Here is a 24,828-nt window from a genome sequence, read left to right on the forward strand (position 1 = left end):
CTCCCTCCAGAGCAGCCACGGCAGGTAAGGCAGGGTTACCAGACGTCAGACAAAATGCCACACTATCCTGAGGTCACATCGGTATTTCAGGGTCTTGTTTGCAATAAACACTGTTCTCTTTGGGCAAACATGGCAGAACAACTCCATACCCTCCTTCTGCTCTCTTCAGAAGTTTTCCTTTTTCTGTGCTTCCGGCTTTTTCTGCCCTGTGCACCACCCTTAGCAATCCTTAGATTTTTGCTTTCAGAAGCACTAATGATTAACACTCAGAATAGCTCCTAACAATTGGCAGGTTTCTTCTTTTGGTGGTGTGAGTCGGTATCAGCCATAGTAAAAAACTCTTGGACCATTCTGGCTAGACAAGCATGTAGATATTTCATCAGCACAAGCAAGTCTGTGATCTGTCAGGATGTCCAGATATAATAATGAAAATAGGACTGAATTATGAAAGTAGAAATATTACTTAGAGATCAGATCATCACATATTCCTTTTTCTCACTCACTCCAAAGAGCAAACGTATCTAGAAAGCCCATCCACAGCAGCACACTGCTGTATGCCATGAAGGCATAAATAAGAATGCATTTTTCGATCACCTGGCATAAACATAAACCCACAGCCTGTTGTCAGCTCTTCCTGAAAGCCTGTTAGTTAGAGGCACTAAATCTGTAGAAGCTTTGCCTGGCAAAAGTCTTCCGAGTCATTTGCACTGCAGCTCATTGCTGTGGGTAAATGTTCATTGCAAGGTAGTATCACATCCTTTCAGTTGATAAGGACCTAGACAAGGCAGAATTCATGTTGCTCAGCTGACTGGATGCAGTAGGGCTTCCTATAGGCAAATCCTTATTTTTTTTTTAATCTCCTTTTTTTTTTGTTTTCTTTCTTTTTCTTTTTCTTCCACCCCCACCCCCGCTGCTTAACAGGTTGCTATGGCTGGAAATACAATTTGCTGTGCAATGCAGTGAGACAAATCAAGGCTTTCATTATGTGCTGCATATTACTTTATTCAAACCTGCTCAAGTAGCTTTCACTTCACCTTTCCTTTAAATTAGAAGTTACAGGTTCTTCCCAACTAATCTGTGGGGTTTATGATAGGAGGAAGATGGACAGCCAAGGTTGACACTGGGGATCCATTTCAATAGCTACAGACATATCAAGAAAGTTAGTGATCACAAACCCCTCTGAATTTGACTATCAAAAATTCATTAGACGATTGCAATAGTTCAAGAACACAAGTGCCCAAAAGCAATCTCTTTTAATGTTTCATAAAGAAATATGAGAGATAAGAAGACTGAACAGCCTGACATCGCTATTAAAGAACTTGATTCTTCAACCCCATGGACTTATATCAGCACTTGCACAAGCTGTCATTTATGTGAATCACTTGCATGATTTATTCACCCTGAACAGACCTGCTAGTCACCTAGCAGGAGTGCTAATAAATGTCAGTTAATATTGCAAAATACAGCCCTGCTTTATAAAATGGGAACTGTAGCACATTGGCTGAATTAAGTTTAGCTCTAAATTTCTTACCCAGTTTAAACTGCTACAGTCATTGAACAGCTATTAAAAACCCACTCAGAGTTTATATTGCCCTACTATGGCAATATTCAAAGAGGTTTCAACCTTAACAGTGATTCAGGATCTGGCTGACAAAGAGATTTAGCTCAATAATGACGAAGAGAATTAATTTGATTTTACAGTACTGAATAATCAGAGATCAATAGAGTTATCCAGGAATAATAAAAAAGAGAGCAGGATAAAAACAGGATTCAAATTAGCTTATAGCAATATTTCAGAAAAAATACTCTTATTAAATAACAAAACCATTTATGATTAATGAAGCTAATGGCATGTAATGAGGTTATACCACTGATGGATCAGCGTGGTTTGACTGTGTTTATCAGAATGGTGGCACTTGCATGTTGAACAGAAATTATGCTTTTCCTAGGTGCAAGTCTCAGGTAAGTGCACAGAAAAGACAAACATACCTGTAGTACAGTGTTCACCTATCAGAATCTCTTTAATCTCTACCCCCCAGGAAATACTTATTTTCAATATTTTTGAGCTGTGGACTATTACTGCATAGTAATTCTAAATCTACCAGCAAAATCTTACGTAGTCACCTTCTTTGGACCTCTTGGAATTACCAGGGAGCTGCAGACCTCAGTCTAAACTCCACTAATGCCCAGAAGATTCCTAGAGATGCTTTAGGTACAGGTGATGTCTTCAGCTGCAATACGACCAGAGGGAAAGCCGTGTAGTACCCTGCACCTAGGGCAAGGACATCAAGTCTGTGTAATTCTGATTGACATCCACAGCTGAGCAACTCCCGTAAGTAAGTGAGATGATAGTAAACAAAATACCATGTTTTACATATGCAGAATGCCCAGCAGGGAAATGCTGGCAAAGCATAAATCGGTTTGCAGCAAACAACATTTCTGCCACTAATACTTAGAAGCCTTTTATACTAATGGAATAAACACATGCCCAGATAAAGACAGAAAATTAGGAAACACCTTTAGGAGGTAGAAATAAAGCTACTGCAAGTGTTTCTATTCACATTTGTATGAAGGCTTCCAAGAGCACTGCTGGGGTGAGCAAGGTGGTGTTGCCCATCTCTTGCTTCCAGTGAAGAAGTTGTTGCTCAATGAAGGTCCGGTCCATGACACACTTCTCATCACAGGCATTACCCCCACATAGTCTATATTCGCTATTTTTATTTTTTAATTTATGACCATTCTAATTTCCTTGGAGAGTCCAAAGTTTGTATCTCTAACGACTACTGGTTTTACTTTAAAGCTACAAGAATTAGACTCTTCTAATGAGAGTTTTAATTGCATAGTGAATTAGATACCAGATGAGGGTAACTATTCATACTGGCAATAGAATTCCAGAGATTTAGATTAGGTTTTTTTATTTTGTTGTATTGATTGGAGTTTTCTATTCCCTGCTGCATCTTGTTTTTCATAGTTGTATATTGATCCCGTTATTTTCAACATTTTAATTTCACCTGACAAAACCCCCATCCATAAACCACCACATAAAAATTGCAGAAAAAAATTACCAAAATGCATAGAAATGTACACATAAACACATACACACACAGAGCCATGCAGTAACAGCAAAAAGAAATTGCATAATTGGATCTAAAACTGGTAGGAATAAACTTATTAAAAATGAATATCATAGGCAATTAAGAATTTTAAGGAAAAAAACCTGATTAATTAACTGCAAATTATAAGTATTACTTTGAATTGCGTTGTACAGAACAGTATCAAATTACTAATTATCCTTGCCCACTTTGTTCAAAGATCATGAATGTGCATTTTAATTTACACTGGAGTAAGCTAAATATACTGCGAACCAGCATGCAGAATTCTGCAGAAATCACTGGGGATGAGAGGAAACTCCCCCATTACCATATAAATGACATGCACAGAGTTATAAATGACACACACTAGATCCAGCTCGTATTGTTCCTTCAGATGTAGCAGGCAAATACCGGAAATTAAAATAAAGCTTATAACCTACCAGATAATAAATGTAACCAATACCCCACAAATCCCCATCTACCAAAGATAAATTTGTCTCCTGTTTTTTGCTGATTAAGGGTGGCTTTGAAAAAAAAATACCCTTCCCTTTCCCCTCTTTATCTGTTACATTTATTGGCAGGATGGAGATGGCTCCATTTTTATCTACCTAACAGCTTACAATGTCTAGCGCAGACTAATCTTCACTTCCAAGGCCCTCACAGCCTGCTCTAACCTTAAACACTTCGTATCTAGTAACAAGGACAATTCCCACATAAAAAAAAGACTCATTACAGCAGCTCCTTTTTCCACCGGTATATTTTCTTCATGACATCCATGATGTTAGTAGCACTGCTGTGCTGAGATCAAGGCTGATCAGCAGCTCATTATTCCCTGAAGCAGTCTGGGGACTGGGTCCAGTTTTGGAGGTGTTTGAGTAGCACCAGGCACAGCCAGGCCAGCAATTTTCTAAATCATGTTATTCCTGAAGTATTTGGAATGGGATACACTCAGAGATGACAATTTTAACACATATTGCCCTTTATTTCTAAGGCTTCCTTGGATGCCCTTCATCTTTCCATGGTAACTTTCCTCCTGGAAAACACAGCAGCTCGGGGCTGGCTAAACATCCCTTCCCACCGATGACGCATGGCTGAGGCAGTTCCTGATGTGGGTACTGTGCCCTGCTCCTGCGTGTGGGAACATTCATCTGAGAGGGTGGCTGTGATTTACTCTTCAGGCTTCTTCAGAGTGTTATTTCTTTGTCATTCACTCCAGCCCCTGAAGATTGTGTGCTCCAGTCTGTAGTTACAAATCCCAATTACATTGTTGGCATGTTAGGTGTGAGGTTTCCTCTCCATCAGGCTTAGCGCCTGATGGATCAGTACGTGAAAATGCTCAAACCACGGTTACATCAGGATTACACAGATTTTCATTACTTTTCAGTGTGAAGAGCATTTCTTTAAGGAGTGCTAACAGGATATCTAGTTTCTGTTTCACAGATTCGTGCTCACAAACTAAAACAGCAACCGTGATATACTGCTACAAACATCAGCACCTGGTTGACTAATAGCCTGTAAATTATCTTTCAGTGCCTTGTGTACTCAGAGTGCTGGCTTACTGCAGGTTTAAGTCCAAAACTATAACTGGTATAAATAAAATATCTAGTGACACATACTAAATAAGTATCCAGGTTTTGTTTTTCAATGTAATATAAAGAAATGTAACAGTGTTATGCCTGGCCACTTTTGTGTTTGAAGGAGTCAAATCCACTTCTTTCATACCTGTGAATGCACTACATGATTCGTTATTTTCTACTTAAAACAAAAAGTAGACATCTATTCTGGAAAAACTGAAACTAATTTATGCTTTCTTTCCTTTTTTCAAGTGGTCAGCAGAGTGCACAGTGTTTCCACTAACCTAAACTACAAACTTAAAATGAAGTCAAGTCAGCCAGAAGTGACTCCTCATCTTCAAGCTATTTTAGCTGCTGCATTGAAGACAAAGGGCTAGTTTCACCTCTAAATCGTATTTCAGCAGTGCTTTCAAATGCTCACTGTCTCCTAGAAGAGAACTGGACAAACATGGGGCAGTGCTGGTCAGGGACAGCCTCTAGATGTCCTGGGAATGCTACTTTGCCAAAGCCAAATGCTTTGTGATCTGCCATTTACCACCAAGCACTTGGTGGACTTGCATTTGTAATTTCTACAGATGCCAAGCAAATAATTCATGCAGGTGAACATCAGTTCTGGGAGGGGAAAAAGAAAGGTTGGCTGCTTTAATTGTAATATGCTTAGCCAGGGACAGCGCTCGGGCTTTGAGCAACATGGCTACATCCACCACGTTGCCACTTTCCTCCTCTCCCAGAGAAAGGAGCTGGCCCTTTTGAAGACTTGATGGAATGGAGGAAAACATATCTCTTGGCTTCTCCACCCTTTTTGCAACTTCTCTTCAGGCTGAGGTGCCATACAGCAGTGTTGTGCTGTGTAATCTGCTCATTAAAGATAACCTTGGACCTCAGTAATGAGTAGATCATGTACCGTAACACTTCCAAATGGCAGCTCGCACTAGAAAAAAATTGTTGTTACGTCTGCATTTCTGTCTTAATACTCCCACCTCCCATCTGGCACTGCATGCTCTCTGCTAATGGAGCCAAAACAACCCTGATAAAGTTACCATTTCTCCTTTTTGGGGTTATTATTCTTTCTTGTATCATTATAAATCTCACAAAAGCACTGAAAGATTTCTGACACATTTCCTGGTTCAGTATTTGCCAGGTCAGCATCCAGTTCAAATTCTTCTCACTAGCAAGGTCAAAACCATGCCCAAAATTCATAGGTAGGGTTTTAAACAAGAGCTGCCCCATCACAGCCTTGTGGTGTTCTTACACAAACAACATTTTGACACAATTCAGCGTTGCCAAGAAAAGGGTTCTTAGAAGAATCCTGAGTTCATGAGTGGGCAGAGTTGGACTTTTTGTTTGTGTCTATCGGTTGTCACAAGCCATAGAAGCAGACAGATGCCAACTTCTTCCACTGTTGCCCTGGGTCTGTTGTTTATCAGTGGTGCCCATGAGCCAGAGCAGCAGCTCCACTCACAAACCTGGCTAAACCAGGGAAATTCCCAAATCTACTCCCTGCTCCACAGTGCCAGACAATAACCACATTACCTCCCTGAATCTTCTCCTAACACTCCAATCCCACCATTTTTTTTCATCCTCAAGAGCTGATGAGACCACCTCAGTTATATCAGATACCAAATATGAAAGAAAAGAGATAAGAAGTAGGAAAGGCTTCTACAATACCTATGTTTGGCTGGAAAATGATTTCTCCAGGGTATCATTGCACATGATACAATCTGGGCAAGGCGTGCTAAATCACAAGGCTTTTAGACCCTTATCAAGAGCCTCCAACATACAGACCTTCGAGCAACACACAGGGTGTTGAGAGGACAAAGGTAGAGAGGAGGGAGAGAGAAAAACCAAGATGACTTTAAAGCCCCGTAGTTCATTCTTTCCCTTCTCGTGTGCTGCAACTTTGTGCTGTGCCTCCGAGTGGCAGCACAGCCTCAGTTATCGCACGTCAAATGGTAAAGCTACTGGGAAAACAGCTCTTGCCTCCTCTCCGGTTCTCACTATTTCTAGCCTGCTGCTGATACTCCAGGATAAACGTAACAGTCTCTGGGTTAGTATGGGTCAGTTCAATAATCAAGCGAAGTTTAATTTTTAAAATGAGATATTGAATCTTTTAAATCATCTCTCTGCCGACAGTCTGAGGCAGGGACTGGAAAATCAAAACAAATACAATAGATACAATGATCTCCAGATAATTCCCATCAAGTAAGATTTATTTTTATGTCTGTTTTCAGACTGTTGCCTTCAATTTTAAAAGCACAATAGCATGAAAACATAATGTTTTGCTTTCAGGAGCTGTTTTTCTTTGGTTCTATTTCTTGCCAGTTTCTCAAATCTTTAATCTAGCTGTCTTGAAAGCCTCCTTTAAAGAATTGCTTTTGATCTAGTCTTACGCAGTAGCAACCGATGCTGATTCTTTTTTGCTGCTATTGTTGTTAAATCAAATAGAAGACAATGACTCAACTTTGAGGAAAAGCAAAACTAATGTAGGAGGTAAATGCTTGTGAGTCATATGTGTAAAAAGGGAAGGACTGAAGAGATTTGCTCCTATTTTCTGGGATTTGCAAATCAGGTAGGAGTCCATCAGCCCCTTCACCATGCAGAACAGAAGTAATAGCATGGCACAGCTGGGGCAGCATTAACAGCAGACGTTTGCCTTCTGCTTGTAAGGTACCTCAGGGATTGGAAAGACTTCCGCTCTTGTTGAAGTCCCTTGGGACCCACCCAGCCTTCCTGCACAGTGACTCACACAGATGTATCTCTCCAGTTGTGCATCCATCATGCTCTGTGACCAAACCTGAAGGGGACCTGTCAAGGGTCTGTGCTGGTGGTGATCCCAGGAACATTTTGAGAACAGCCAGATCTGGGTTTCTGTGTGGTGCTGTGTACCTAGGGGTGAGATTCACACCTTAGTTTTGTGTCCTAATTTCTCTCATCTCATCTAAAACCAGGTCAATAATTGTGTCTCAGTTTGTCTGTTTCTAAAAAGATGGTAATAATTCCTGTTCTACTAGGACATGATGTGAAGGTTTATTAATTGATGGTTGCAAAAGGCATTAAGATCAAGGCAGAATAATTGCCTCGGTGAAGGTCATAATTAGACGTGTATCGAGATACACCTGACTGTCATCTGTGATGCTTATTTAATCTCATTCTTGCATTTTAGCTACAAGTGTGTGGGTGCTAAGGAGGAGAGCTGTTCTTACAAAGGCGACTGCTGTATTTAGCATGAAGTTTAAACACTTTGCTATGCTGGCACCCGAACAACCCCGTGAAAATAATGTTATACACATTAGAGACAAGAGAAAGGCTCACACTACAGTCAAGACAAGAAACAGACTTTGAGTGGAGCAGGGTGGACCTCTCCAAAAGGAAAGCAAGGTACAACATCAGCAATCCCTGGTCTTGGAGGAGAGGCTCACCTGGCTTTCCTTTGCTGCGGGTCAGCTCAGGGGCAAGCCTTAATCTGATCAAAAAGGGGATTATGAAAAGCTCATCTGACTCAGGCTGTGAAATCATGCTCTTGAATCCTAATAATTTCTACACCAACCAGTTGTCATGTCATGAAGAATTATGATCTAAAGCTGGGGGGGGGGGGAGGGGGGAAAGAACAAGCTGACACACTTTTGTGAATCCCAAATCCTGCTGTAGGCAGAACTGGAAGACTTCCCTCTTGAAAAATAATTACGTTTCCATATAGTATGCTCAAAAAAGTCCTTTGTGAAACACTGAGGCTCATATTTGTAAATGTGATAGAACTGGGAAGTATCCCATGATTATCAGAAGAATTTGAGAAAATCAAAATGAACACTGAAACTTTGGAGATGATTTCAAGAAGACAAGCATCAGAATGATGGATTTTTGTACTCACAAAAGCTTACAAATGACCTCATTTTAAAAAGAGAACTTAAAAAAAAATCTTCTCTGCACTCCACTCACTTTTCTACTGAATATTTTATGTATCAGGGTCTTGAATTAAAATTCAAGTAACACCCTTCCCCCAAACACACCACCAAAGAACCAGCCGTACACACTAATCAAAAGGAAAATGGGATTTCATCTCTTACTGCTTATTCCTCATCAGGATGTTATTTGCATACTATATTTTTTCCAGCAAATCATGCAGATTTCTTACTGTTTGCAGCAATCCTATTGAATCTTGACAGTGAGTAGCTGCTCTTAGTCCTCCATAGTCTTACCACATGGTGGCAATATAACTTCCACCTTCCTGCTAAGGAGGTGAGTTGCCTCTGATTTCCTCCTTCATTACTTCTTACTCTAATTATTATATTTGCAGGTGGCAATTACAGTCTTCTGAGTTTCTGCTTTCCATTTCCTCTATAAATTTAATAGAGTATTGTTGGGTTTATTTTTCAAACAAACTCTGCAACATTTCCAAGGATATTAAACCCTGTTCTATAGTAGTTTTTCTTTCAGCTAATGCAATATTGCATGTTTCTCTGATATCTAATGAAGTTTTGAGGACCACTCTGGAATTATTCCTTTTTGCCAACAATCATTCACATGCCCTTCAGTATTAACCCTTTCCTTCCAAGTACCTCTCTCCTTTAGACTATGTTGCTTTTGTTGCCTCATTGGAATTGCAGGGTGAAAAGGAAGGGGAATCTCAAATGATTTAAAACCATCTCAAAAAGAATACACAAACCACACAGGATTATGTACATAACAACAACAACAACAATAAAAACCAGTAAAAGATTCTGCCTTGAAAGGAATTACAGATGCACAACAAAAAGTGACCCATGAGAGCTCAGGCCTTTGTAAACCACACTAAGGAGTACACTCAGTTGCAGAACCTAGCTACATCACAGGAAATTCTGTAACTAAAAGCACAAGGCACTTGATAGTTTGCTTTGGTACAATGCTTCCACTCTCATTAATATCTCAAAAATCCTTTAAAAGTGAAAAGAGATTCCTTCAAAATCCACAACTAAGGAGTTTGACAATAAGAAGCATTTTAAATAATTACAAACAAATTACAGTATTTAGGCCCTAGCAGCATTTTGTGTTGCCATACTCTTTGATGTGAATAAAACCAATAGACCAATTTTCCAATGCAGAGTGACATGCAAGAACTTTTATGGTCTTAAATGGTCTTCTTATGATTGGAGAATAGGGCACAAAAGATTTTCAGTCATTATTCCAAAAAAACAAAAACCCAAAAGTAGTCTAATCATAATTTTCTGGTATGAAAATAACAGCTTGTCAAGCTGGTAGCACAAGCTGGCTGAAAGTGTGATCATTCAGGACCAAGATGACACAGGTAAACACAGAAATGGCTATCTACCCTTTAGAAGAAAAGAACTGAGAATAACTGCATCAAATCCAGCTCTACATGACCCAGCTGTGCCATGGAAATATTTCTCCAAGCAAGAAATCCAGTTTGCGATGGAAAGAGGGGAAAGCAGGCAAAGAGGCTGGGGGAAACAAGCCGTTGGTGCTGTTCTTGCTGGAGGCTGCAGACCTGAGCAGACATAGAAACACTGGTTTATTCCTCTGTCTTATCTCTGGTGCAGAAGCTATGATCTAGCTCTGCCTTGGTGTGCAATGAAATGTAGCTTGTGATGCATCACTCCACTCCATTTTTGCCACGGATTTTAAGAAAACATCTACTGGTTACACCATTGCTCAGTCCTTGCAGTCCTCAGCCCGTATCCCAGGATACCAGAATGTGATTAAAGATTTCTGCCATTCACCTGGATGTGGTTCCTTCTGTCTGTCCCATCCTGGCTGCATCACTGCACACCAGGAGCAGCTGCAACTTCTGCAACCTGTCCTGCTGCCAACCCATGGCATTTGTAGGCACCTGGCATCCCCAGCTGGGCACACCACAGCCAATGCATTCCTGGCCACTTGTATTTTACTACTTACCCCTCTGAAAGTTTTAAGATCATCTTTAAAATATGCCGTTTTCTTCCACTTTTCTAATTACTGCTAACTCTGTGGCATAGTTTCCCATGTAGACCTGTACCCATTGAAGACTGGAAAACAGCTGGTGCAGAAGCTACGCCATATGGCAGTTACTTATAGGAACGTAAACTAATTGAGTGTTGAGGGTGATACAATCCCTGGATGCTTTATCTTTTAGAAACTGACAGTATGACAATATGATCCCTTTTAAGATCTGCTCTATTTCTTCAGTTCTCCTGATGCAGAGCAAAATCCAGGCAGAGTCATCTCCATGTCCTGGTTGGTATCAACACCATAGTCACCACTGGGCTTCTATGACCCAGTCTGAAAAACAGCTTGTACTGTAACATGCACAACCCTCATGTATTAAAGGTCTGAGGTCCAGTGGAGAGCAGGTAACTCGAATCACTGGTGTGAAAAACTCATTTTGTTTTCCCAGCACCAGGATCTGAGCACGCTGTTTCTCATGCCTCACGCAAAGTCAAGCACACGCAGCACAGTTCGGAATATTGAAGGTTGTTTTTCACATACAAAGGTTTAACCTCCTGCCTGTTCTTCTGGAGGAAACAGTGGACTCCAGCTCTTCAGGGGCATCCCTCGTCCCCAGCCAGCACTCGGCAGTAACTCACTCTTTGTGTTTCGCAGGTCATTACGTCCTCCGCTTCTCCAGTCAAAGACCCTCTCTGACCTCTGACTGTTTCCAGCTGGTATTAGATTTAGAGCTGTACTATTTGTAATGTTTTTTTGATTTAGGTATTTTTTTTCCCCATTAGGAGAGCTGACATTCACAAATTATGAGCTGACTTCTGTCATTATTTCTGATATTCTTTTGATTTCCCTACTATTATACAATGGATAGCCCAACTCTCTAGTGAGAATCACATATCTCAGCAGAATTTGCACCCCTTTCATGTAGCTTTCACTCGTTCTAATTCAGACACAGTACATTTATTTTTGCTTTTTTATTTCTTACGGCAGATACTCTTTATTCAGGCCAAGGAGCAGTGAGACAAAGAGGCTAGCTACAGCCCGGAAGACTCTTACATGTGTCACAGACCCCAAGCTCAATTCCACTGACACAGAAAGGATGGATTTTTGTTTTATCTGCTGTGAAACTAATCACCTAAATGTATTCTCTGTGTTTTATCATATCAAACCACAGGTTTGATTTCACGGAGGAAAAACAGCTCTCAAATTGGAGTGAATTTGCAAATACTTTTTAATATTGACACTCTTTTTTCTTTTTTCTCGGCATAACATCAGTTTAAGATATGTCCTTTGCAACCCTGATAGCGGGCATAAAGCAAGACTCTCGCATTCAGCACCATGGTGCAGATCCAGAGCACCACTATTAGCTTCCATGGAAGTATTTCAGACTTCAGCTAAGCATGGCATAGGTCAAAATCTATGCAATATTTAAAGTGCTAGCATACTAATTAGTTATTAAAAATACCAGCATCATCAGAAAATAGGGACACAGATTTCTGATAGCATATTTCACCCAAGGCTACTGTAATGAATTTGGTGCAGAGAAATAGAACTCATGTACAAGCAGAAAACCATAACAGCTCTGTTAATGCAACTTTAAATGTGCCACTTTTTGGAAATACTTCATTTAGTGATACAATATCTATTTTCAGATACATACCAGGGCTTAAGGGCAAACACAAACAACTTCACTTTCTGCATGTCTCTTGACTTAAGAGTACTGGCAGCTGCTGGCTGACCAGTGAGATCAGGATGGACACTGGCTTCCTTCCATAGCTCCAAGGAGACCACTGACCACAGTAAATAGTATTGTGTTTTCCTTCCAAAAGCCTGCATGATGGTGATCCAAAAATCAGAGGATGACAGGTGTTAGGTTTGGCTTGCAGCCCCCTTCCAAACAACCTTCTGCAGAAAGGGAAGGTTAAAGACCGGGCTAGAGCTGGCAAGGTCTACCATGGTGCAGTGCCGCATTTTGAAGCCAGTCCAGATAACAGCGCATTTTAAAGTTCTCAGGAGCTTGCTGATTTCTAGGCAGGCATTCATAATGTTCATTGTAAATGGTTCAATTTTCCCTGACCTTAGCCAACTGAGAAGGGCCAGCAGTCTGTTGCTGGTGATGCAATCCATAATGCAGGCTTCCTTATGACAGAGGAACCCCGACCAAAGCAAGAAGGTGAGGGAACTTGTACCAAGCCTTTCATGACATGATCTGGTGAAATTTAAGGCTCTTGTCTTCTCCTTTAACATAAATAAGGCAAAACAATGTTGCATCTAATTCATCATCCTTGCAACAAAATTATGTACAGTGGCAATTATGTACAGCGGAAACTCCCACTTTAAACGCATGGCTGAGGCCAAGAGCTGCTCTTCATTCTTACTTTGGCTGCAACTGAAATGGCCATATTTTATGCACATTTGATATAAATTAGGAGGCAAATAAAGGTGCACCAAAAAATAGTCACCTATATTTTCAACAAGCAGCTAAATAGCGGCTGAATGGGAATTGTATGTCCCTGAGTGCTGCAGAATAGCAGCATGTACTGAATGGGCAACATTGAATGATGTCCAATATGCAAAACAGAGGAAAGCTTTCTATTTCTATATGGTGACAATGTCACTGAAGCACCACACTGGCTTTTCTACCTCACCTAAACCAGCGAAGAAATAAGGGAACAAATTCCACACAGCTTCCACAACATCCCTGAATAACATCAGCACGTACTTTAGGACAAACTAGTAACTTTTAGTCTTGGGGTGCATCTGATGCCATTTCCCAGTTGCAAGTGTTTCCCTTAGCCCCATTTACCCCATAGCAGATGTGTAGAACTGCACATTCACCTGTGTCTATGAAATATCTTCGTTGTGACTGAAAATATTGAAGTTCTTAAAAACAAATTAAAATCTGTATTCACTGTCCCAGTGACTCTTCACATATCTTGTCAAAGAGGCTTTATTTGTAGTCCCATCAGGGCTGTCCCCTTTTAAAGTCTGGAGCCCTGGCTATAGCATTCTTTTGGCAAGAGATTTATTTATCTGGAGTATCTTAAAAAATTCCATGATGACTCAGTCTAATTCTTCGTATCATCCTCCCCTACCAGGTCTTGGAGCTACTACTTACTGGGAAAGGTTAGCCCTACACTGAAATATTAGGATATCTCATCTCCTTCTCTGGTAACAGAACAGGAATTTTAGGATTTACTTGTTTTCAGCCTCATTATGAATGTCTCTTTTCAAATTTGGGCACAATTCAATCATCAAAGTTCCTATTTCTAAGCATAAGTTCAGCATTCTATATTATACCATGAAAAATGGTGCATACAGACAAATTAGGCAAGGCACTGCTCTGGCAGACTTATCTAGCATTTTCTCAGTGTTAATACCACTTCCAGAGTCCCAGGATTAATACTTCTAAACTTAAGAAATATACCTACTTCACTTGCTTCAAATACTATAAGCATAAAAGATACTGCTCAAAATAATTGCTACTTGATTTGGCAGCTGCTACCAGGCACTGTACTTCTGAGACCAGCCATACGCGCTCTAAATATACCCTCTGATTTTTGTGAGATGCTGATTAAATTACAGAAAAGATTTTTCTTTATTACTGTGTTCTCTTTCCTCTCTTTATAAGGTCTAGAAAAGGAACAGAAACACTATTAGCATGAATCAGCCCGCAGCTTTGGACGTGTAGTTCCCATAAGCTCAGAATAAGAGTTTCGAGAAAATGTATGTGAGGGGGAATTTGGAGTCTTTACTAGATCTTGCAGCAAAAAATTCTGCAGTTTCATTGTCTTAATGATGATGACATCCTGGCCTCTCCCACCAGGTGTCACTGCGAAGTCACATAAGAGGATCTCTTAGTGATAACGTAAGGCACAAGCAGAATGAAGATGCATAAGGCATACGAATCATCACTGAAAAAAGTCTTTTCTCACTGCTCCTCTTGCTCCCTAGCCAAAAATAAAGCACAGTAACACCGCTGTACATTAAGTTCAACAGAGCAGAATATCAATTTTAAATGATGGATGCATACAGCTCATATTGTGTAAGAGTATTCAATGCGTGCCATGTGAGCTAGGGTTGGTGCTTAGCTGCCAATGTGATTCTCTCCGATGTGACCATGAGAAGATGTCCAGATGGGACATTACAACCACAGTGTCAAGACTAAGTCTGGAAACAGAATGCTCACTTTGAGATGATCTTTAAAGACTTCCAGGACAAGCCCTTCTCACTGCTCCGGTAGTGATATCAGATGAAGAAGTAACTCATATACAATTCTTCCTTTTGCAACCAAAGTGCCTAAAACCCCAAAATATGTCCTGCAGACCAAGTTGCAAAATAGCTTCTAAGAGACTATTCTTACATCTGAGGACACATGCAGAAAACCACAAGGAAAACCCTCAGCTTCCCACTCTATGGATGGGATAGGCCCATAGGTGAAAATCCTTCCTTCCTCTCCCACCCATGACAGGAGTACACATCAAAGTGCCCTATCCCACATCCACATGGTTTCCAAGTGTGCAATTAGCAGCAGACCATAACTCCAGAAGCTGTTCACACTTATCTGTGAACACAGACTTGCCCAAAGGAGGTCACGCTAGGACTTTATAACAGTGCAGCCCAGAAAAGGTCCCTGTCCTGCTCAGCAAAGCCAAGTAAAGGGACCCAGAATTATCCTTCTGGGGTGTCCCCGGTCTAGCAGCAGCATGCCAGCACAGAGGGATATCCTCCAGCCCCATTCCCCAGGATTCAGCATCACACAGTCCCAAACTCAATGAGCATAACCTTGTCTTTGTTACTAAGCAGGATCACACAGGTGACCTCTGGCAGAGCACCTCGTCACCCTTTCTCACAACACCTGAGCACTCTCCAAGTGGTTGGTAACACATGAAGATACTTTAATTACACCATGACAGAAAACATTTCTTTTGAAGAGTGCTCTAACAAATTGTTTAAATGAAATGAATTTTATCTGCACTTTACTTCTAAAAACATACATTACTTTTGTTAAAGTCCTATATATGTAATGTACATATGCATGCTCTTATCCTAGCGCTTTGGAAGTATAAAGTACTTTCTGCTATAACACCACTTGTTTCAAAATTATCTTTAAGACTCATTGTTGCTATAACATTCTCAAACCAATAGCAATCATATAGCAAACTGAAACATAAAACATTCTTTGCTAGTGCTATGCATTTAAATGCTTAGCTGGTTTCAGCTGCAGAACTTTAAAATCTCTTTTATACGATATCACTCCATTTTAGTATAAGCATCTATCAGGCACAGCTCTGAAAATGTTAAGTCAGACTATGAAAACATTGTCAGTACTTATTTTAGTAATAAACCCCATGTTTAATCTATGCTTCCATGTTACAGTAATCTATGTATCAACCTATAACCTTCCAGCTAAATGCACTAAGTAGATTAAGCTCTGATTGATTTGCAATGTTTTTCACTATATTATCAAAAGTCTACAGATCAGCATGAATACCTTGAAGAATTTTTTCCCCTTTGGCAGATTTACAAAAGCAGAGCTTAACTTGAATTGAAATGAGCTTCTGCATTTTTCCAGGGCAAAAAGCCTGTCAAATCTCCTCTAGATCTCCTCTACTTCCAGACTTAGTGAAAACCTGTGATTAATAGTACAGTACCTCTATTCTGTCGTGACAAAAAGCACGACAGAAGAAAAGTGATTCCCTCTGGGTCTACCATTCATATGAACTGTCAGGAGTTACCCCAAACAGTGGCACTGCTGGGACTGCCATCTGCATCACGTGCTGTGGAAACAGCTCTCGGAAAAGGGGGGGGGGGGACTTTTGTGGATGTGCTCTTGTGGATTATGGTAAAAGACCTTAAAAATTTGCCTCCTCAATTCAAAACACCAAGTTGTTTTTTGTGGGGTTTTATGTGGCGTGTTTAAGGGAAGTGAGAAGCAGGTTGTGAGCTGTCACAGTAACCCAGCAGGTGCTGTGGGGAGGGCTCAGCTGCCACTGCTGGAGGTGGTGAACTTCAGCAACAAAAAGAGCATGTGAGGGAAGAGGAGCGCGCTGAACTCTCTGTGATCCTGTCTCAGCGTTTCTCACAGCTCCTTTGCAGACTATCTGCTGGAGATGGCTGCACAGATGGAACGAGATTTCTACATATGCTCAGCATCCATCCTGGTAACTCGCTGAGATGGCAGCAGTGCAAACAAACATCGGTCTGGGTATCCCACCCAGCTCCATTAGGGAGATGGAAAAACACATCTACAAATGCCTGTGGTAATGGGAGAAGAGGGAAAATAGCCCTGAGGTAGTAAATTTCAATCTTTGTCCAGATTTCAAGCAACTCTGGTCTGGCAAATTTGGATTTAAAATGTTCCATTTATCCCACTGAAGAGGAGGCATCCATGAAGAGGAGAAAATTTAGAAAAAGAAAGGTGCCAGTAACAGTGTTCTGGCAGAGCACTCCAGCTGCTGCTATGGTAAAACTTCAGCCTCATTGACAATGATGCCTGAATACCCATGGCCTCTGCTAGGGAGCTGTCATCTATCTCCCAGTGGTGGGAGAAATTCCAGTTTCTTCTGGGATCCTATTCCATCCATCCATGCATGCAGAGATCTGACATTTGAACACTGCAGATCCATCTGATCCCATGGTGCCACAGCTTATTCAAGCATCTGCCATGAGTTTTCAGTCCTGACTCTGGTCCCAGGTTTACCTCCATCAGGACTGCACAAGTTGACGTGGTGCAAAAGAAGCAGCTTGGATCACACAGTCTAGCTCTATTTGATCATACATTCATTCCTTTTCCTGGTACATTAACATAAAGTTATCAAGAAAGTTCATTATAGAGGGCAAGCCTGAAAGTCAATGTCAGCCAAGAAATTGCCTGAGCAATCCCGTAATTGAATAAAAGTATGTGTCAGCAAAACAAGTGTCATCACAGGCTTGCTGGCATGCTTGGATTTCACTGGCTTGACAAACGCCTCTCAGCATGGTGCTGTGTGCAAGGCTCTACAAGAAGACCTCATGTACTAGATGATGTTTATCAGCAAAACACAGATACTTATACGCACATTTGACCTACAGAGTCATACAGCCCTGCCTGCAACTTTAGCAATGAAATCGATAAATAATGAAAAGTGAAAGAAAGTAAGAATCTTGTAACTTCTTAGCCACTCCTCTGGTTACTTCTGTGTTTCACAAAGAGGACATTTACTTGCAAATATTATGTGGCACAGTGTAAACACATTTAAATATCAAAAGTAATCTAAGCCACTATCAGATTTTTCTGCTGATGTGTTTGATGAGTTTGTACAATGATTTATGGGACCAGCTTATCTTGGAGTGGCAAGCAAAATAATTTCATTCTGTGATTTTTGAGTCCAACAGCCCCAGCTTAGCTGTGATACAGAGTAACTTAAGGAGTGATTAATATTTTTACACCATTTAATGGTGAATAGCATTTTGCAAACTATTCTGTTCCATTAAGCCTCAAGGAAACTGGGAGCAGCCCATAGGACACAGTTAATAGATGTATTTAGACACTTCTTTCTATAGAGATAAGAAAAGTTTTTGGACAGTTCTGGCACCTGCAGGAGAAAGTGTGACTTTAGAGGGACACTGTGACAGGAAAGAGACAGTGACAGGTCCCAAAACCAGCATCCTTGTGAAAAGGAACTGCTGGCAGCATTAGCCAGCAACAGAGAGAGGCGTGCATGTTGTGTGCATGTTATGTAATTATATATATATAAAAAACTTTAATTCTGATAAAATATTAGCTTAAAAGCCTGTAACATCCCCAAAAGAACTGGGGATTGATGAGATCCTTTCCTAAGATAGTGAGCAGGTGAGATTATTTTGCAAGCAACTGCTCACAGACACCTAAATGGCCATTTGCCAGCTAAAAGGAAAGTAAAGCAGTGCTCCAGTGATGACCCTCTACCCCAACAGGCCCATTTTCAATGGAAAGAAGCCAATTACTGTGAGGACCTGTCTGCTTTTAGAAAATTTTTAGGTAGCAAGATCTGGGCAGCCTCCAGAGCCCACCTGGTGCTCTGGAAAACAACTGATCGTGTAAAATTGTTTCCCCTGTCTTCCTTTAAAATAAAACCCCTTTCCCTGCCCATTTCTGTCCTTTTCTGTGATTTGAAATCCTGGCACGTCTATGAGTGATTGCAGGTGCCATTAAATAATGAAGCAGCTCTGTTCATTAAAGCCTGGTGATTTATTACCTTTGGACTAAAGGAAAGAAAAAACAGCCCGAAAACAGAATTCTTACATCATTTCACATTATTTCCAGTCCAGCACCTCAGACAACTGTTAGAATAGCAGATTTTCAGCTCTGTGGTCCACCAGTCACCAGAAATGTAATTCCGAAGGTCTAATTCCAGCCAGTTCTGTAAATCTAGAGTGTGACTTAAACTCATAACTAACTGCTGCCCTAAATGTCATGTCCTACCTTCGTACAGCCAGTCGCTGAGCCCATTGAAAATAACACCTTCCTTTCCTGTGGAGACCACTCGGATGGCTTGTTTCCCCACATGGGCACAGTAATAGATGTTATTCTCAAAGATAAATATCTGATTTGAAGGGAAAAAGAAAAAGAGAACAACATTAAGCAGTGGCTCCATTATAAAATGTTGCATTTTGCTTTTACAATAATTGGCAATACAAAATCACATATCACAGTTTTATAGCATCTTTTGTCAAAAAAGGATTTCCACAGCTTGCTTCCAATGCCTAATCTATCTATTAGCTAATAGAAAAATGCTAATTCATAACAAACTGAAGGAAGCCTTGGTGCTTTGATACAAGCTTTCCTTTTCTCACTCCTGTCTTCATTTCAGAAATTGAGCAGTTCAGTTAGAGGGCATGAAATGAAGAATGCCATGGCTCGGGATTTTGAAAAAGCGGTCTGGGACACAGTAGCAATTTTCAGAACTGATGTTGATGCTATGCCATGACTGATTTGGCTACTGGAAATGGCTCCTTGCTTGTTTCCAGCTCCTTCTGCTTCCTTAAAACACGGCTGTGTGGATTCCAGTTTTTAATGCAGATCCAACAGGCCAACATCTGCATTGAACAGGGGGCAGCCTACGTGGCTGCAGCATGCTAGCCAACAAAGCACGAGGTTGATGTTTCGGCTTGGGAGCAAGTGCACATGCCACAAGGACCCAAAGCGGTGTGCTAGACCTCCCGCTCTGCCCCAGTCCCCAGGTTACCTTCCTATGGGAACCAGGGTGGATGGAACAAAGGCACCCATGTGGTCTCATCTCCCTGCCAGCATGGATGCAGCTGCCATAACCTCCAGCCTGTCTTTGGAAACCTCTCTCCTCTGTTGCAAAAATCTAGTGGATTCAGGTTGATGAAAGATTACATGATCAAAATGTCATGGGACCTTGCAGCTCCTTGCAAGGACAAAGGCAGACCCACACCGAGGATCGCCATCGGGTACCTAAGTCTGCCTCTGCAAACACCTGCTCACACACGTGGTACTGTCTGTGGGAAAGCAATTCCATCTTTGAGAAGGATTTATAAACATAAAATTCTTATCAATCATAAAAAAATCAATTCAAGATTAGGAAAGGTGCCTAAGATAAGCCTCCTTTTTTAAAAAAACTTACTTCATGTGAGTCACTAGATCCCCTTGTGACCAGCTGCCAACTGGATCTAACTCCATTCACCACCACTCTTTGGGGTTGGCTATCCAGCCAGAATTTTTACCCACTGAAGTGTATGTTTGTCTAAGCTGTGAACAGCCAGTTTCCCCAGCAGAATGCTGTGGGAAATAGTGTCAAAGGCTTTACTAAAGTCTAGGTAAACAACATCCACAGCTTTTCCCACATCCATCAAGCAGGTCACTTTGTCATAGAAGGAGATGAGGTTAGTCAAGCAGGACCCTCCTTTCACAAGCCCATGCTGACTGGGCCTGATCACCTGGTTTTCCAGCACATGCTGTGTGATGGCACTCAAGATGATCTGCTCCATAACCACCCCCAGCTCTGAGGTCACACTAGAGCCCTGGATGCTCCTGGCCCCTCTTGGAGATGGGCATCACATTTGCTAACTTCCAGTTAACTGGGACCTCTCCAGTGAGCCAGGACTGCTGATAAATGATTGAAAGAGGCTCAGTGAATGCTTCTGCCAGCTCCCTCATAACCTTGGGTGGATCATATTCAGGAACAATAGACTTGTGTGTGACCACTATGGGGGCTTCATTCTGCTCCCTATCCCTGCCTTTAAAATATTTTTAAACTCCATTCAGATTGCAGAGATGTACTGAACAGAGTATAAGAAAGCCATTTAGACTGAAAGACAAACTGTTAATTGTAATTTAGAAGACATTTACAGATGGGTTTTTATACACCTGACAATACTGGAATAAATGTTAGGTATCTTAACCACAATAGTAGAATGTAATTTCTCATGTTACACTCATGAAAAGACAGAATTGGGAACAATATCTGCTTTCAGCTTCTGTTTCATATCCTACGTGTTTCACCTAAAGATGAGCTGGAAAGATTCCAGAAGAAAGTATAGATCCTAATTTAATTTCAGCACAGTTACAGCAAGTTTGCCTAAAGGTAAAACGTATGACTAAAACTGTAGCTTGCTTTTATTCCTTTTAAAATAAGAAAAGCTGCATCCAATTAATATTTTTTGAAAATAAAAAAGTGTTGTGGAAAATACTACATTCCCTTTTCTACCTTGATTTTTAATAAGCAGAAGAGCCAGATGAGGGATGCGAAGTAATGAATTTTATGTGTTAGCTAGTCTGCATACAGGAGGGTTGCTGAAGCTTAAATGTACATAAATATCAGGAAGACTAAGCAGAATAAGGTACTTTGCAAATAAATCCAAATCTCTGTGCCCAAGAGCTAAATGAGTTGGGGGCACTTGGGTGGGGGCTCTTCTACAACAGGCAAACAGTTGAGCTATTCAAGCGATACAACCCTTCTCTTGCCCAGATTCTCCCAGCAAATGAAGGTTTTACAATATTTTGTACTGTATTAAATCTAAACTGAATTTACAGGAAAAATAAAGACGGTGGATTGACAACCTGTTCCTGCCCTTCGCTCTGTAAAGCTCTGTAATGTTTTCTGTCATCACTGTTTTGTCTTTCAAAGCTCCATTGCACTAATCAGGCTGCATGAGGTATCCAGTAGCTGCAATGGAAAAATAATACAGTGCTCTGACTTCAAACTGTCTCCGATATCATTCAGAGCCAAACTGCAGCACCTCACAGAGAATATAAAATTATCCTCCTAACTACAGTGCCTTGTACCCTAAAAATGTCAACCATAATCAAGATAAAAGATAACTGAAGCAGCCCAAGGAAGATTTCTGTGTAATATATCTTATAAGTTAGGAAAAAGCTTTTGAACTTCTGTTATTCATCAAAACGAAATGTCTTTGGATTACCTCATATTCTGGGTTAGAAATCTATTAGACAGTATTACGAAATACCTATATAATACTTTTTTACTCTTTTGGTTGTGTGGTATCAAAGCAGTGCTTTGTATCAAATGATTATAACCCTCTCTGCTAATCAGAGGATAAGAAATTTTAGTAAAAAAAAACAAACAAAAAATGTATGGTTATCACTTACACGTTATTTTATACTTGCTTTACATAACTGTTCTAGAGTAATATAGAATGGCAACAGAATGGGTCAAGCTCAGTTTTATGCCTCTCTGTAGAGGAGACAAAAAACAGACCCAAATTTTCTGGTGTCTTTTCTTTTGATGTGCCTATTTGAGCAAGAATTTACCCCCGACATTCTTGCAATATATATGACTTTTATCGTGGATAGCACATGAAGTCCAATGCTGCATACAACTAATGGTATGGACAGTAAACCTGTGCTATGTCAGGAAGATATCCCCATGTTGAATACCGTGTTTATCTGCATCATGACAGCCCAGAGGAAAGAGAAGATATTCTGAAAGAGTAAGAATGGAAACATCCATACTTAGACTGAAGAAACTGAAATCACTAACTCTACAGAATAAACAAGGAAGACATAATAATGGAGAGGATACAGAAGAAAGGAAAAGCGTGTTTTCCCCTTTCTATTTCTCCAAAACAACAGGGAAACCAATGAAACCTAGAAGAAAGTGATTTACAAGTGGATAAAAATAGTTTTCCTGATGAAATTAGAAGTAATGCATGGAACTCCTGCCCACTGGATGTAACAGAAGACAAGAACTTCATTCTCTTCCTGCTGGGTATTAGAATAGATGCTCAAAAGATGAAGTACTTAACAAAGACAACTGCAACCTCTGTGAGGATTAAGATAAAGGTGGTCTGCAGGTTTTGTTTTGGATTGTTTTAATGCATTCACTTAACCCCAGAGTAATAAAAATCATTGGGGATTTTGCTGTTCACTTTATGTAGCTCAGGATGTCACCTGAAACTTTCAGCATAAGATATAACCTCATTAGCCTCCGGTATCAATACACCACGAACTCATGTAAGCTGTGAAGAAATCTCTGCCTGTTTGCAGCTTGTATAAGTACTGATTACATCAAACTATTTGACACCCTTGTGTGACACAACTAATATTGGAGGAAAAATACTAGAATGATTGGACCACAAACCTGAGACAGTAGGAGATCAAAGATTAAGTATTCATCCAGTAAGATAAATTTACACAGTAAGGTAAATGTTCAAACTAATAACAAAATAAAATTTAATCCACTTAAAACATAGAAGAGCCTTAACAACACTGACTGACTTAAGGAGGAGTCATTTAAAATGTTTTTGCAACTGCTTAAGGGCTTCTGAAGTAATGCTCTCTACCAAAGTGAACCAGAGTGGTATTAAGTAATTATGCTGCAGTAATTAAAATACTGGTACTTTTAAATGGATTAATTTATGCACCTTTTCAGGAATCTAATGAAAATAATCTCTTTAAGACCACTGCAAAAGTCACAGTGAGCAACTATTCTGAGCAGATTAATACTACACCTCCTCTAATGGTTGTTCAACCCAAATTTCTCTCAGCCAAAGAAGTGAGTGAAGCTCCTGCTTCTTCACAGACCAAGAGAAAATAAAATCATACACATTAATCTGCATTTTTACTGCTTCTATTTATTTTCCAACTGTAGAGTGGCAGTCTAAGTTTATGTTCTCTTTACCCCATCATCTCTAACATGTATAGCTTGTCAACTGAATGAGCGACATCACTCAAATTTATCATCTCCAAGCATAAAGTTAATGCCTGGATGCTTATTACTTTAAATTATTAGCACATTGTAGAAGTGAGAATGTTTCCCTCACATTAGAAGGCAGCCCTCCACACTGCAAGGCCAGCCCACAGGATTTAACTATGAGAGAGTAGTCAATATGGAAAGGTTGGCCACTTAACATGGACAGTTTGATCAACAAGAACTGGCCTTCAAGTATAGACAAGCACAAAGCCTTGCCTTGATGCTGTTTTAAATTCCAAATCAGTCCAAACTTCCTTCAAGACTAAAAAAAACCAGCCACAAAATAGAAGGCTCAGTGAGCGCGAGGATATAAATACAAATCAACAAGCTACTCTCTCCTCATCCAACATAATGCAATTCATTGTTTTCTGTTTTAAAATGTTAAAGCCTTCTTTTATTTTTAATTCCCATGTAGAAATCTGCTCTTTTGCTGGCAAACCAGTTTACCTGAGGGCATATTCTGCAGAATAAATAACAGATTAATTTTATAATTCTGTGCATCTCCCAAAAATGCTTGTACTTATTTTGCAGAATCAGTAAAAAATGTCTGTGCAAAGGTAATTATCCATGGACTTCACAGTTGTAGATGTTGAAATGCACAGAAAAAGCACTTCCTACCCCAACAGCATATCATTTTAATAGAGAAGTACTTTTTTTCATATTCTACATGTGAAAAAATGAGAAACAGGGACACCAAAGACAAGACTTAGTTGCCCAAACATAGGCATTTAGAGCCACTTTAAGCCCCTTCATGCATCTAAACCACCTAGCAGGTACGACAGAGGACATACGGGAAACCTCTGCTCTCACAGAGTAGCATCTAGGGACCACATACTTTTAACACTATTTAGCTGAGGTACTCTAGGAACCTACATTTAAACAGGTAAATCCTATTTATTTTAAATGTTGCACACAAAGACTGGCAAAACAATGAGTCCAACTTGGGTAGCTTGAGCTCTATTCCAATCCATCAACCATAAAATCGCTCTTACTGTAATTATTTTACATCAGGTAGACTATTATAAGCTTGGGAAGACTGTGAGAGAA

General features: G+C 40.3%; 1 protein-coding gene across 1 annotated transcript in view; it reads right to left on the minus strand.

Annotated features, from left to right (window-relative positions):
• The window catches only part of DPP6 (dipeptidyl peptidase like 6), a 421,547-nt gene that overhangs the window by 65,258 nt on the left and 331,461 nt on the right, over positions 1 to 24,828 (minus strand). Inside the window, exon 8 of the mRNA XM_080609810.1 lies at positions 19,029 to 19,149. Coding sequence (XP_080465936.1) covers positions 19,029 to 19,149 — 121 coding nt within the window. The remainder of the gene's footprint in view (positions 1 to 19,028; positions 19,150 to 24,828) is intronic.

The sequence above is a fragment of the Psittacula echo genome (genome assembly GCF_963264785.1).
Source record: "Psittacula echo genome assembly, chromosome: 2".
In the NCBI taxonomy this organism is placed as follows: Eukaryota; Metazoa; Chordata; class Aves; order Psittaciformes; family Psittacidae; genus Psittacula; species Psittacula echo.